Source organism: Taeniopygia guttata, chromosome 28, assembly GCF_048771995.1.
Source record: "Taeniopygia guttata chromosome 28, bTaeGut7.mat, whole genome shotgun sequence".
NCBI classification, from domain to species: domain Eukaryota; kingdom Metazoa; phylum Chordata; class Aves; order Passeriformes; family Estrildidae; genus Taeniopygia; species Taeniopygia guttata.
In genome coordinates this window covers 1,902,441-1,917,354 of record NC_133053.1, presented here as the reverse complement: position 1 = coordinate 1,917,354, position 14,914 = coordinate 1,902,441, and the positions used below count along the sequence as shown (strand labels likewise).

The window sequence follows — 14,914 nt, the reverse complement described above, 5'->3', positions numbered from 1 at the left end:
TTATCCCCAAAACCACCGATGCTGTGAGGAGATTAAAAATGATCATATTTGCTTGAAACAACCGTTGGATGGGGGAAAAGCGTGGCCAAGAGGCCCCTGAGAGCAGCTTGCTGCAAGAGAAAGATGAAAGGCCAAGGATTGGCGTTGGTGGGGAGAGAGGCCGGGCTGGGGCCGCGGGGATGGCGCGGCTTGGGCCGGAACAGCCGCACCGAGGCTGCGCCCAGCCGGCCCCGCGGACAAAGGAACACGAGGCCACAGCAGAGCCCGGCAAACCCCGTTTCCCGTGCTCCCCTCCCCGCCCCCACGGCCTCCCCTCGGTGCTAGAACACAGACAGCAGCGGGATGTGGGGACGTGGTGCCCTCCCGCCCCGGCGTGCCAGCCGGGCAGCGCCTCTGCCCCGTTCTTGGACCCGCCATGGACCCCACGGATGAGCTGGCACAAGGCCTGGGTGGGCTCCGTGCCAGGGGGTTGGGGGGTTTCAGGGCGCTGAGGCAGCCTGCAGCAACCAGGCTTCATTTCCTGCCAGGCCTGAAGGACACAAAGTCATTTCTTGCCCTTGTAGATGTGCTGGAGGATTAACCTGAAGCCATTGCAGCAGATCCTGCAGCCTGAGAGGGTTCTTGGATATTGGGAAGGAATTCCTCCCTGCCAGAGCTGCCCAACGTGGTGGTTCACCACCCCGGACCCAGCTGGTCCCACAGCAGTGACAGACAGGTCCCAGCCCCTCCGTTTCTGTGCTGGCAGGATGTTGTGTGGAGCGGAATATCCCTCTGGCCACTCCAGGTCAGCTCTCACGGCCGTGCTCTCACCCAGCCCCTTGTGCCCCTGCTCGCTGGCAGAGCCTGGGAAACTGAAAAGTCCTGGTTTGGATGAAGCACAACTCAGCCACAACCACAGCATCGGTTGTTATCAACATTATTCCCGTGCTAAATCAAAAACACAGCTCTGGATCAGCTACTGGGAAGAAAATTAACACTATCCTAGCCAAAACCAGGTCACAGGCACTGCCATTTATGCTTTTATGTGCATAAATACCTATTCCTTGCATTGCTGTTCCCAAGGACATGATGACTGAGGCTTGTCACACACAGCACAGTGACAAACCTGCCCCAGGTGAGGCAGTGGGGCTGCAGCTCAGGGGGAGCAGTGCAGGGCTGTTCCAGCCCCACGTGCTGGGGCTGATCCAGAGTCATGCTGCACCAGGAATTCTCCAGGTTCCGTGTTCCCCTCCCTCCATGCAAAGCTCTGAACAAGCAGCAGTTTACAGGGGTAAAGCTGGGCAAAACCCAGGGCTGGGGAGGGCAAAGGAGGCCTGTGGCTCTGGGGAAGCAGGACCTGGGGTCTCAGCCACAGCTGAAGATGGAGGGGACACATTTAGCAGGCCCAGGGGACATCCCCTCTCCCATCCACCAAAACCAACAGCATCACACTACCCCAGCTCACCTCTACCTCGGGCAAGAGAGCAGCAGTAGAGGGAGGAGCAGCCAGGCACGTAGAAAACCATCCTGCAGCCTGAAAAAGCAGTGGAAAGGTGAACTGGAATATTGGGAGAGAAGCCAGGAACCATCAGGCCGTTCCCTGCTGTGAGAACAATGTGGCTGGAAGGGGAGCAGGAACCTGCCACCACCTTCTGGGATGTCCTGCTGGAAGGGGAGCAGGGCCTGGAGAGGGAACAGGGGCTGGGGAGCCCAGGTGAGCTGCTGGAAGGGGCTGGGGAGCCCAGGTGAGCTGCTGGAAGGGGAGCAGGAGCCCAGATGAGCTGCTGGAAGGGGAGCAGGAGCCCAGGTGAGCTGCTGGAAGGGGAGCAGAAGCCCAGGTGAGCTGCTGGAAGGGGCTGGGGAGCCCAGGTGAGCTGCTGGAAGGGGCTGGGGAGCCCAGGTGAGCTACTGGAAGGGGCTGGAGAGCCCAGGTGAGCTGCTGGAAGGGGCTGGGGAGCCCAGGTGAGCTGCTGGAAGGGGAGCTGGAGCCCAGGTGAGCTGCTGGAAGAGACTGGGGAGCCCAGGTGAGCTGCTGGAAGGGGAGCAGGAGCCCAGGTGAGCTGCTGGAAGGGGAGCAGGAGCCCAGGTGAGCTGCTGGAAGGAGAGCTGGAGCCCAGGTGAGCTGCTGGAAGGGGAGCAGGAGCCCAGGTGAGCTGCTGGAAGGGAGCAGAAGTCCTGGTGAGCTGCTGGAAGGGGAGCAGGAGCCCAGGTGAGCTGCTGGAAGGGAGCAGAAGCCCAGGTGAGCTGCTGGAAGGGGAGCAGGAGCAGGCACAGGAGACAGGAGGCTCCTGCTGGGCTGATGCAGCAGGAAGGCAGCAGAGACCTGCAGCAGGTCCTGACCCAGGAGAGTGCTCTGAAGGCCTGGGGGGACCAGGAAGGTTGGTGGGCTTTGTACAGCAGAGAATGACAATGACACAGAGCTGTCCCCTCTGTGGGCCCTGCAGAGCTCTGGAAGCCCAAGGGCTGTGCTCACTGAGGAACAGAACCAAAGCTCCTCATGCCCCAGCCCTGAATCATCATTCTCATCACTTCTCGTGCCTGCCCCAGGGGAGGTGACACGGGGAAGGTGACTGTGGCATGGTGGCAGGTTACTCATGGACTCAGTGCCCTGGGAGAGCAGCAGGATGATTTCCGCTGCAGCAGATGAACCTTTGCAGTGGGAACTCCAGTGTCACGTGTGGCCTCTGGGCCCCGAAGGGACAATGCTGAGCTGTGACACACCACAGAGCAGGGAAAGGAATGGCTCCCAACACAGGGGTCTGACCCTCCAAATCCCCCACACGCCTGCAGGTTTGCACTCACAGAAACCCCACCAGGGTGGGACAACTGGTCCCCAGGCAGAGCCAGGAGGAGGCTGAAGGGGCCAGGAGGAGGCTGAAGGAGCCAGGAGGAGGCTGAAGGGGCCAGGAGGAGGCTGAAGGGGCCAGGGGGAGGCTGAAGGAGCAGGGCTGAAGGACAGGGGCTCCTGGCTCCCACAGGTGGGGTTCACACCTGAAGGATCCTGCCCCAGGACTGGATGCTGCAGTTTTGCTCAGGTCTCCTGTGCTCCAACCAACACAGCTCCTCTCCCTTCCCCAAACGTGTTTCTCCACTTCCTCCCACGCCCTTCCCACCCCACCAAACCTCTTACAATGATTTTATCTCAGATTTAAATCGGTGTCTTTCATAGAGCACCAAGGGTCACAGAAACAGTTGTGCAAACCTTTGCTCTGCCACTGCAATCCCCCAGATCCAGTGTCCTGACCCTGCAGGCAGTTCTGCCACCCAGCAGGAAATCCCAGCCCTGACATTTTACCCTAATATCAAAGGCACACATTAGATATTAAACACTGCCTGGTTAATTTTAATTACTGGTTCTCAGCTCTCACATTCCCCTGTGCCCCACCACAGCCACATGAAGGTGCAGCATGCAGACACTGCTGTTTCACTCACTTAGGGGGTGAAATAGAACCTGTCCCATGAGACTTTCACCATCCCCACCACAACTGACCCACTGGGGCACTTCACACCCATGAACCACCTGGCAGCTGGATCACTGACATTACCTGAGGATGCAGCACTGCTCATGTCAGGCCAACACTCCAAAATACACAGCAACACTACAAAATGCTCATTTCTTGACTCCCTGTTCCTGTAATAAAACCTTCATTTCATTAATTCTTCACAGGACAGAGAAGAACAATTTTTACTTCCCTTACAAACATCACAATTGTTAAAAGCTGGCTTCAGTTTTAGTACAAGATACCAAACACTTCAGAACTGCAATAAAAACTTAAGGTCCTTCCCACCCAGACCATTCTGGATCCTGTGACTCTGTGACAGGTTCCCAGTGATGATGGAATATGGAGTTTCTATCACACAGACAAATGCACAAGGACAGTTTCCAGCAGTGCAGGTGATCAAACAGGAGGCAAAAGCCACAATTTGTAGCTGGAGAGGCTCAGAGTGGACATTGGGAGCAGCTTTTCCATTAATGCAACACCCAGACCCAATGGGTGCAGCAGGCAGAGAGGCTGTGGGAGATCTCCATCCCTGGGAGGTTTCCAGACTCAGGCAGGTCCCAGCTCTCCAGGAGTGCCTGAGCTCCAGAGGCTTTTCCAGCCAGCACTCCCAGCTAGGCCAGCCTCAGGATCAGGATTCCTTCCAGCCCCAAAGCTGAAGAGTGACAATTGTCTACATTTTTGTCAGCTTAACAGCACATTTTTCAAAAACCACTGGCACCCCCTCTGCCTGAATGGCAATACAGAAACAGAGCCAAGGTCTCCTGCATCCAGAGGCCCAAAACAAGGTGACTCAATCACTGTAATAGTGTTAGAAGGCTTCAGATAATTTTTACCTGTGCCTCAGTTTCCTCCCCCACTGATCTTGAAAACAGACAACAGGAAGCTTCATTGATCAGGAAGCTTAATTGATGTTTTCAAACCAGTTTTTCAGAGCTGAAGATGAAAAGGCACAAATAGAATAAGCATTAATTGGAGTTTTCAGTATTTGTTATAGCTGTTAAAAAGCCCTGAGCTCCCTGGAGTCCTGCCCTGCTGGGCCCTCTGCAAGGATAAAAACATAAATCAACTCCTACCCTGAAAATCCCAGCAAACAGGAGAAGCAGAAGGTTTTTTCATCAGGTGTCTGCTGGGGCCTGGCACAGGCTGAGGTGGGAGAGAATTTCTGACTCAGGGAGCCACAGCAGCCCCATGTGGGGAGGGGGAGCTGTGCCAAGAAAACATCAGGATGATATGGTTCACACCACAAACACCGTGTCCTGCTTCCCTGGGACTTGGTGACAACACCTGTGACCTGCAAGGGCAGCCCCAGGACAGCTGGGGACAGACAGGGGCTCAGCTCTGACAGACAGCAGCTCCAGTGCTTGAGCAGCTCTTTGCAGGAACAGCTCCCAGGCACGGGGGGGTTGTTGGGGTGTCTGTGCAGGGCCAGGGGATCCCTGTGGGCCCCTCCTAACTCGGGGTATTCCATGATCCCAAAGCCATGGGACACCCTCTGACAGAAGCCCTGCACACCCTGCCAGGTCTGTCCCCCCTGAGGGGACAAAGAGCAGCTCCCAACACCCTCCAAAGCCCCGGGGGGATCTCAGCCCCTCACCTGCAGCCCCACCCCGCTGAGATCCCCATTGGCCAGCCCAGTTCCCAATTCCATCAGCCCGCACTGCCAATCACCCTGCCCGGTATTTAACTGGGGCCGCGCCCAGCGCTCCCAGTCTCACCAGTGCTCCCAGTCTCACCAGTGCCGGGCGCGCAGGAGGCAGGTAAGGCTGGGCTGGGGGAGGTGAGGGAGCTGGGGGGCTCTGTGCCTTGTTTGGGGTGACTCCCCAGGGCTGCCCTGCTCTGCCCGGGGCTCTGCAGGGCAGAGGATGGGTGGGCACAGGTGATGCAGGAGCTGTGGCTCAGAGGTGCCTGCGCTGGGAGCTGTGTGTGCCACAGGGCACTTCCAGCAGCCTGGCAGAGCAGGAGCTGGTGCTGTGGCCCTGCTTTTTCTCTCTGTGTGGGGCAGGGGGGCTTTGCTTTCTGAGGCCAAAGGTGACATTTTCTGGTGTTGTGATGTGTCTGCCTTGAGTAATAACTGAGAGGCTTGAGGGTGGAACTAGGTGATCTTTAAGGTCTTTCCCTTTAGGGAATGGTTTGGGATCTAAACCCTTCCCTAAAGGCTTCTTCTCAGCTTTAAAATGACTCTTTGGTAACTCCATGATCTCTGAGCTGTGACTGAGCAGTTTGGGCTTTAAAAGCTTTTTTTCTGCTTCTTGTTTGCCGAGGGTCCACAGGAGGTGACTCCCCCCAGTCACATGCACAGCCCAGCGCTGTGTTTGGGATGGTGGGGACAAGGTGGATGCTCCAGGGGCAGGTGACACCCTGGGGACAGGTGGTGCAGGTGACCAGCATTCCCTTCCTGTGACAGCGCTGCCAGCCCTGCCTGGGGCTGTTTCTCGTGATCCTTTGGTGGAGGCAGAGAACTGAGTGACAGGAGAGCTCCTGCTCAGGAGCACCCTGTCCCTGCAGGGCCCTGCCAGCTCCCACAGGGAGCTCTGGCAAACTGGATTAGTGTTCCTCAACACTAACAAGGCTTTAAATGTGGTCATGACTACCCTGAGCTGTGGATGGCTGGGAAGGATTTCAGTTTCTGAAGCTGGTTCTGCTGAAAATGCCAGATGGAAATCTGCTGAGCTGCTTGCTGTGCAAGTTACAGCTTCCAGATGAAACCAAGAGCTCTGTCCTCATGGAAAGATTGGGCAGCACTGAGAAGCTTTTTCTCAGTAAAATTAGGTGTTTCTCAGTAAAAGTTCCTCTCCTCTTTTCTAAAATATCTCTGTTCCCAGCAGTTGCTGGCCCCGTGGTGGCCACTGGTTGTGGTGTTTAATTTCTGCTGGGGTGTGTGGGGGAAGCCCTGCATCCATCAGCAAGGGTGGCTTTGATCTTTGAGGTTTCCCAGTGCTGCTGGTTTATCCAGAAAGGTGAGATGGGCACCTCTACTGTCCTCAGGTCAAAGCTGGGAATCATTTGATCTTCCTCCTAAAACTAATTCTGTCCTCAGAGCATTTGCAGCCTATTCCCCACAGATATCCTGTAACCCAGTTCTGCATTTTTGGGACCCGGGTATCAGTGGCAAATCTCGAAAAGAATGTAAATAGGTGCTTTAACTACAATTGAATTCCTGTGCCCTGATTAGCCCTCCCTGCTCACATCTAAAGCACTAAGTTTAGCTTTGTTTTCCTCAGTGGTCATTAAGGAATTGCCAGTTAAGCCACTGAACCAGCCGTGCTGGCTGTGGCTCACTCTGTCTCCCAAGGTAAAATTCCCTGGAAGGGAAAGAAGCTTCCTGAACGTGAAGATGCTACAGGAGCACACACCAGCAGCCTGTCCTCATGGAGCTGAGCTGCTTCCCACAGGGAAACCTTCCAGCAAGGGGAGTAAAGAACCAGTTTTACACGAACTGGTCACTGCCAGAAGTCAGAGAGCCAGCCCTTGTTCTTCCCCTGACTCAACTGGGCAATGAGCAGGAGTTCAGCTCCTGATCCCAGAAAATGTCTTGACCTTGATGTTAGAAAAGGGCACTGAAGTTTCATTGTTCTGAAACCACTTGTTTCAAGAGCTTTCTCCAGCAGTGACCTAATATTTCAGATGTAGCAATGGTGTGAAGTCATCTGATCATCACTTTCATATGAAGGAAACCACAGCCAAAACAAAGTGCTGCTCTTTCTGTTCCTCTGCCCACTGGGATTTCCACTCCCAACCATCCTGGCTTGGCTGTGGCTTCTCCAAAGGATTCAGGACCACCTGACCCAGAGTTGCCAACCACTGGGCTTTCCTGCAATCTCTGAAGAAAAGCAAGGGCTGCTCAGCACTTCTGCAGGAAAGAGAAAATAAATCCAAGCTGTGGAGATCTGCCCACACTGCAAATCCGGGTGTTGCAAAACATGGATTTCTCCTGTACAGTGAAGAACAAACCTTGTTCCAACATGACTGTGCTGAAGGATTGTCCCTGGCAGCCTGCATCCTTAATTAACACAGGATTCCTGTACTTCAGGGGTTGAGCTAACCTTACACCAGTTTTTACATCAGCCAAGAAGTTAGTCCTGAATTACTCTAACCAGAGTCCTCCCCCTCGTCCTTTTGCTGCTGTATCCCTGACACCAAGGCCGCCACAGTGTCAAACTCCACAGTTTGAGCTTTTTCCACCTGTCCAGAAGTAAAATAACAGAGCAAAGGGGTTGTTTGTGATGGTGTTGAAAGCTGTGCTTTGCCCCTAAGTCAGCCCTGCTTGGCTCTAAAGAAATAACAAACCTGCCCTGAGGCAGAGCAGGAGGGACAGCACTGACAGCAAACCCCCTGGACTTTGGGACTTGGGTTTCATAGGCAGCCTTGCTTTCTTTGGAGTGGCTTTTTACAGCTTCTCCCAGCCTGGTGAGGACCCTTTGGTGTTTCTGCTGTGCAGATAACCTGGGGAGGGCTCCCAGAGGAGCACTGGCTCCCAGCTTCTCACTGGAGAGCCTGGGGGTGACAACTTGTGTGACACTTTTGCTATAGGCACGTGGTACTTGGCACCCCTGCCCTGCTCAAATCTCACTGAATTCTGACTAATTAAGTGGTTAATGCAGCAATATTTGCTGTTTTGCCAAGTCACCCCCCAAGATGTCCCTGGCCCAGTTCAGGGCTCACAAATGCTGGTTTCACTACTTTTCTCCATCTCTCTGTTCCTGTTTCTCAGCAAAATCAAAACCTTGCACAAGGCAAAGAACACAAGAAAAAAGACAATGTGTTCCACCACAACTCAGATGGCAAGTTTTTTTTTGGGGAAGAGTCTGCTAGTGTGCCTGGAGCAGTGCATGGCTTGGGAATCCAGTTTGGGAGGAATTTTGGTTTGAGAGTTTTCCACTGGAAAATGTCATAGCAAATCTAAGAATAGGAATAAACTGGCAAATGAGAGAAAAGCAGCCCCTGTCCCAAAGAACAAATGTGTAGAAATCCCTGCTGTGCCTAAGGCTCAGAGTAATCCTGGGTTTATTACCAATACAGGAGTGTCCAGATACCATAGGAGATCTATGCTGGGGAACCAATACCCATTCAGATTATTGCAACATTTTATATTTTTTCAATCCCTTTATGTCATGAGAATGAAACCAAGGCTCAGAGACACAGGAAGTGAGATTTCCTGCCTTGCTGGTCAGTAGGATGTGAAGGCAATTCTCCAGGTAGCCATGGAATGCTATACCTGGGAAACCTGGTTCATCCTCCAGGGAAAACTCCACAGGATTTTCATGTCCTTCCCAAACTGGTTATGTTGTTATATTTTCTCTCCCCCGTCCAGCTGAGGAGGAGTTGTTTTAGTGGGTACCTGGTGTCCAGCCAGGGTTGTCCCAACCCCACAGAGAAAACACAAGACATAAAATAGTTCTCATCTATTTCTAACCTGAACCTTCCTGGGAGCAGCTGAATGATGGATCCCAGCTTTGCTGCCCTCTGCTTTTCCCCTGTTCTGGCAGGATTTTATTTCTTTGGCGGCAATGTAGTTGTGCTCATGATACTCTGTTTTTCCTTCCAGCTGCAGCTGAAGTCAGTATGGCCTCAGGAAAGACCCCAACCCCAGACCTGCTGAAGGCTGAGGAGCAGCAGACTGTGGTAGGTGCCAGGGCACCCACAGCTGTTAAATCACCCACTGACATGTGCTGGTAAACCTCTGCCAGCACCCCAAAACCAGGCTGGGGGGGACAGAAAGATTAGCCCTATGAAGCTGTGGCCAAATCAAAACCCTCTCACTACAGGAGGTAATTGATTTGCTCAAGAGACAGCTTCAGGGCTGGCCAAATGATGGAAGTAGTTCTGAAACAGGAGCTGTTACAGGCCCTTCTTCCACATTTGGTTTGGTGCTGAAACCACTGTGACTCAGAATTCACCAGCACAGAGTTCAGGCTTCTAAACCCTGGCTCATTCACTTGGTGGAGGCCTTTGGATGAGTTGGAGGATGAGGAGATGGATTTGCTGGGACCTTTCTGGACAGACACATGGCTGTGTTCACCCACCAGCTCAGGGTTCTCTAATGTCAGGGTTTCTCTTGGGTTTAGAGCGCTGTCAATCGAGTCACCAACCTGCCCTTGCTCAATTCTGCCTTCAACCTGGTCTCCTCTGCCTACAACCACACCAAGGAGTCCCACCCCTGCCTCAGTGGGGTCTGCAGCGTGGCTGAGACCGTGGCTGCCGTGGCTGTGGGCAGCGTGGTCGGAGGGGCACAGCCCATCCTGAGCCAGCTGGAGCCACAGAGTAAGTGCAGGGCTGGGGGGACCCTTGGACAGCAGGGGAGGGGAGGTTCATGTGCCTGTAGGGTGATCCCACCTCCTACAGCACCTTCTCCTCTAGCACAGAGCCTCCCACTCAGCAGCTGCTGGACACTGAACTGCCTGGGAATTAACCTATTTCTAGGAGAGTTTGATTTCTTGAGGTTACTGAGTAGTAACTCCCTGCTCACTCCCTCTCACTGCAGATTCTGACCATCCCAGGCAGGAGCTGTGTCAGCCTGGCTCATCCCAACATTTTTCAGCCCTTTAAACTCAATGCCCTACCCACCAAGGGCAGGTGCTATAGTGCAGTTGGATTAAAGTCTACTGTTAGAAAGCTGGGAAGGTAAAATGGAGACTATTGGAACCTGACCAATTTTAGGATTGGTTCACTTTTAACAAGATGCCCACACACATCCCACCCTAGAATAGGGATTTATTTTATGGGGCTTGTTTTCATGTGTGTATCCTGAACTGGCCATTGTAGGGTCAAAAACCCATCCCCAAATGTAAGAATAAACTGGTGCCTGTTTGTCTCCTCCAGTTGCTCTTGTGAATGAGTATGCCTGTAAAGGTCTGGATCAGCTGGAGCAGAACTTGCCCTTCCTGCAGCAGCCAGCAGACAAGGTAAGGAAAGGCTTTTTTGGGGGAAGCCATGGCCTGATGGAACTGCTGTGGGTACAGAAGAAGATGGGGAAATAAATAAAGCTGAGCAGCAGGGAAAGCTCGAGAGGTGCCCTGAGCATGCAGGAGTGACCATGTCCGTGTCAGTACAGCTGTGCTCACCTCCCTGGCCCTCCCACACGCTGCAAGCACAACTAACCCAGGTGGGAAAGCTTTTTCAGGGAGGGAAAACACATTTTGGAACAAAAACAAAAAAATCTTTGTCTCCCTCTCCCTGGTGCAGGTGATCTCAGACACCAAGCAGCTGGTGTCCACCAAGGTGACATCAGCTATGGATGCTGCCTGTGAGGCCAAGGAAGCGGTGGCTGATAAAGTCACTGAAGCTGTGGACCTCACTAAAAGTGTTGTTGGGGACAGTGTCAAGCTGACCAGGTCTGTGGTCACCTCCACTGTCAGCAGTGCTGTGGAGGCTGCCCAGGGTGCCAAGGAGCTGGTGACCAGCAAGGTGACAGAGGCTGTGGATGTCACCAAGCACATGGTGGAGGACAGTGTTGACAGGACCAAGATTGCTGTTGCCTCTACGATTGTCAACGCTGTGGAGGCTGCCCAGGGTGCCAAGGAGCTGGTGACCAACAAGGTGACAGAGGCTGTGGACCTCAGTAAGCACCTTGTGGAGGACAGCGTTGACAGGACCAAGTCTGCTGTGACTTCCACCATCACTGCAGCTGTGGGGGCTGCCCAGGGAGCCAAGGACCTGGTGGCCAACAAGGTGACAGATGCTATGGACAAGGTCAGCAAAGCTGTGGATGTCACCAAGCACATGGTGGAGGACAGTGTTGACCTGACCAAGTCTGCAGTTGCTTCCACGATTGTCAGTGCTGTGGAGGCTGCTCAAGGGGCCAAGGAGCTGGTGACAGACAAGGTGACCAAGGCAGTGGACCTCAGTAAACACATTGTAGAAGACAGTGTTGATCTGACCAAGTCTGCAGTTGCCTCTACAATCGTCAGCGCTGTGGAGGCTGCCCAGGGTGCCAAGGAGCTGGTGACCAACAAGGTGACAGAGGCTGTGGATGTCACCAAGCACACAGTGGAGGACAGCATTGACAGGACCAAGTCTGCTGTTGCTTCCACCATCACTGCAGCTGTGGGGGCTGCCCAGGGGGCCAAGGACCTGGTGGCCAACAAGGTGACCGAAGCAGTGGACCTGACCAAAGAGGCTGTTCAAGACAGTGTTGAGAAGACCAAATCTGCGGTCACCTCTACAGTCAGTACAGCTCTGGATGCTGCCTGTGGCACCATCAGCAGCAAGATCAGCACAGCCCTGGAGCAGGGCAAGGAGGCTCTCCAGAAGGGCGTGGAGATGACCAATTTAGAAGTGACCAACAGCATAAGCAAAGTCAAGGCAGTGAGCCAGGCAGTGGCTGGAGGTGTGGAATCTGTCCTGGGAATGTCAGAAGATCTGGTGGATCATTACCTCCCAATGACCGAGGAGGAACTAGGTAAGAAACTACTTACCTGGCGCTTGTAGATGCAAGTCCTTTCCCATGTGAGTAGAGAGCACCTGACACAGCAAGACTCAAGCTTCTGAAGCAGACAGGTAGCTCTGAATTTATCACCAAGTTGCTGGCTGTCAACACCAAATTGCCACATGGCATGGGACAGAGATCAAGCACTTGCTGGCTGGTCCTTGTCCATCAGCCTCAAAGTAAATAAACACATGGGTCCACGCTTCAACCTCTCCATCAAGTCTGCTTACCTGAAAACTGAGCAGGGACTAACCTGCCTTTAACACAGGAGCGACTACAAACCCCCTGCTCCCACAGCAAGATCCAACCCTCACGTTTTCCAGTGGGTGATCCAGCCTCTTCCAGCCCTCCCAGCTGGCAGTGAGTCCAGCTGCAGCTCTGTTCTTGTTTCCTCCAGGTCAGCTGGCCACCACGGTGCAGGGGTTTGGCGTGGCCTCCGTGGAGGAGCAGAAGAGGCAGCGGAGTTACTTGGTGCGCCTGGGCTCGCTGTCGGGCCGGCTCCGGCACCGAGCCTACCAGCACTCCCTGGCCAAGCTGCAGGGCTTCAGGCACCGCATCCAGGACACCCTGGCACGGCTGCAGCTGGCAATAAAACTGGTACCGACACGCTTTTCCCTTCTTCCTACTGTTTATAGCCTTTCCTGCCCTGCTATCCAGCTGGAAGCTCTTCCTCCATCCCGCACCAGCTCCGTGTCACCTTGGATCCTTCCCTGGCACGGAAGCGCTTGTGCCTCTCTGTGTGTGCTTGCAGTCCAACTTTTCCTCTCATTTTTCCTATCAGATTGAATCAGTGAAACAGGAGGTTGGCCAGAAGCTGCTGGAGGGGCAGGAGAAGCTCCATCAGCTGTGGGTGGACTGGAGCCTGACTCAGCCCAAAGGAAACCAAGTCAGGACTGCGAGGCAGCCGGAGGTATCCCCGGAGGGGCACGGAGCAGCAGCCCCTCGGTGCGGGCCTCCCGAGCCGTCCCTGAGCTGTTCTCTCCTGCAGGTGGAGCCCCGCACTCTGGCCATGCTGAGGATCATCACCCAGCAGCTCCAGCCCGCCTACCACAGCCTCAGGCTCAGCATCCTCGGCCTCCCCAGCAGCATGCAGGAAGCCGTGGCTCGGGCCGCTCGACACATCTACAAGCTCCACAGCTCTTTTTCCAGGGCTGTGTCCTTCCAGGACCTCTCCAGAACCACCCTGGCCCGCAGCCAGGACCGTGTGGCGGAGGCTCGGAGGTCCCTCGATGTCCTCTTTGAGTATGTGGCTCACAACATCCCTCTGAACTGGATTGTGGGGCCCTTCAGGGCCATGGCTAAGGTGGCACAGGAGAGCAGAAAGCACAAGAAGAGAGAGATGAGGAGTGATAGAAAATTACCCAAGTTGGAAAACGCTCCACTATCACAGGAGGTGACAAAGGCACCTGAAGAGCCAAAGGGAACCAAGAAGCTCTCAGAAAAATGGTGTGAAGTGCTAGAGAAGCTGGAGGAGAAGGCAGGGAAGGACACAGAGGTGGCCCTGGCTGCAAAGGAGATAAAAACCAGTGCAGCAGAGGAAGATCTCTGATAAATCCCAGCTCTTCTGACCAAGGCTACTTGGCTAGAACAGCACTGGATTTTCTAATTGTGTGCCCACTTGTGCCACGAGTGCCTCTGATCTCTGAATTTAGAGTCAGATGTAGTTGTAAGGAGATCTGATAACCAAGGCGGGGAGATTCTGAATCTTAATTTACTGTTTTTAAATCCAACTGCTGTGCTGAAAGGGGAGATGGGACCTGCACTGCAGCTTTTGAACCCAGCCCAGCTGTAGCTATGAGTAGCTAAATCTTGCTGAGACAAGTTGTGGGAGAGAAGTGATCTCAACTTATTTTTAATGCTGGATTTGTTTTTAGTTTACCCAAGCTGTGGAGCTCTTGAGAAGATGCTATGCTTGACCTTTGATACCATCTCCCACCTTCTCCACATTTAAAAATACAAGTTCCAGACACAACTTCCTTTGTGCCTGTTGTGCTTCCGGGGAGGCTCGGCCCTGCAGCACATCTGGCACAGCTGGGGCAAGGAGCTGCTTCTCAAGAAGAGATTTCTCTTCATGGATCAGCCAAACACTTTTTCCTTCATAGAGAAGGACTCAGCAGTGTGGGGTTTTCTTTAATCATCTTTCCTAGTTCTGTGGATGACTTCAAGGATTATCTGTGAGTAACTCCATGTGTGAAAGACTCCACAGCCATTAAATGAGGCAGCTTTTCCCAGGAGTTACTCTGCCATGGGATTAGGATATCCTGTTATTAAAATAGGGGGGATTTTAATCCAGGTGCTGGTTCTTTTGCAGAAAACACTACTTTGTAATAATTTCTAATGTAACTTATTTTGGTAACTGTTCCTGGCATTGTCCCTGTGCCAGGGCAGGTGAGCAGACACTGGAATAAAGTGTGACCTGTGTTCAAAACCATGTGGGTTTGTGTGTACCTAAAGCTGCATCACCTGAGCTGTGATGAAGCCTTGCCTTTACAAAATCTTGTCCCTGCCTAGCTCGTCTGTTCCCTGCTCTTGCTGGAGGGAAAAAAACAAAGTTCCTTTAGCAGGTCCCATTCTTAACCAGAAAAATGCCTTAATAACTTTGTTCCCCTGACTTCTGCCTGTACTCCTGAGGTGCATCTGTCCATGCCCCACTCTTCCTCTGCCACCCTGGATCCTTGAGCTTCCCACCGGCACTTCCCGCAGGGAAAGGTGGGTCCCTGCCTGTCCCAGCGCTCTGTCAGCTCGGGGGCCGGGCTGGGGAAGGTGGCGGGTGTCTGGCAGGGGACAGACCCTCCTGCTGCCCGGGCTGTGCCCTCCCGGTCCCGGGTTCCTGCTCCGCCCCGCTCTGCCCCGCCCGTGCCCCATCGGCCCGCGCCGCTTCCGCCAGCCCCGGGCACCGGCCGCAGGTAGGCTGCTCCCTTCCTTCCCTTCCCTTCCCTTCCCGGTGAGCCCTTTCCATCCCGGTGAGCCCTTTCCATCCCGGTGAGCCCTTTCCATCCCGGCTGAG

General features: G+C 53.9%; 1 protein-coding gene across 2 annotated transcripts; it reads left to right on the top strand.

Annotated features, from left to right (window-relative positions):
* The first annotated feature begins 5,195 nt into the window (after nucleotides 1–5,195).
* Nucleotides 5,196–14,335, top strand: LOC100219442 (uncharacterized). 2 transcript variants are annotated; one of them, XM_030256804.4, is made up of 8 exons: nucleotides 5,196–5,239; nucleotides 9,028–9,104; nucleotides 9,548–9,743; nucleotides 10,302–10,384; nucleotides 10,665–11,880; nucleotides 12,305–12,504; nucleotides 12,689–12,817; nucleotides 12,896–14,335. In XM_030256804.4, exons 2-8 carry the CDS (start codon nucleotides 9,045–9,047, stop codon nucleotides 13,454–13,456), a joined length of 2,445 nt encoding a protein of 814 aa, XP_030112664.4. In that variant the 5' UTR covers nucleotides 5,196–5,239; nucleotides 9,028–9,044; the 3' UTR covers nucleotides 13,457–14,335. The 2 variants fall into 2 exon arrangements, with proteins under 2 accessions (XP_030112664.4, XP_072775443.1); XM_072919342.1 differs by lacking the exon at nucleotides 5,196–5,239 and having other exon boundaries at nucleotides 9,031–9,104; nucleotides 12,689–14,335.
* The last annotated feature ends 579 nt before the right edge of the window (nucleotides 14,336–14,914 follow it).

Coding starts and splice junctions, on each gene's coding strand:
- LOC100219442 (XM_072919342.1), top strand. CDS start 9,045: ATGGCCTCAGGAAAGACCCCAACCCCAGACCTGCTGAAGGCTGAGGAG. Junction 11,881..12,304: donor AATGACCGAGGAGGAACTAG/GTAAGAAACTAC, acceptor TGTTTCCTCCAG/GTCAGCTGGCCACCACGGTG. Junction 12,505..12,688: donor TGCAGCTGGCAATAAAACTG/GTACCGACACGC, acceptor TTTTCCTATCAG/ATTGAATCAGTGAAACAGGA.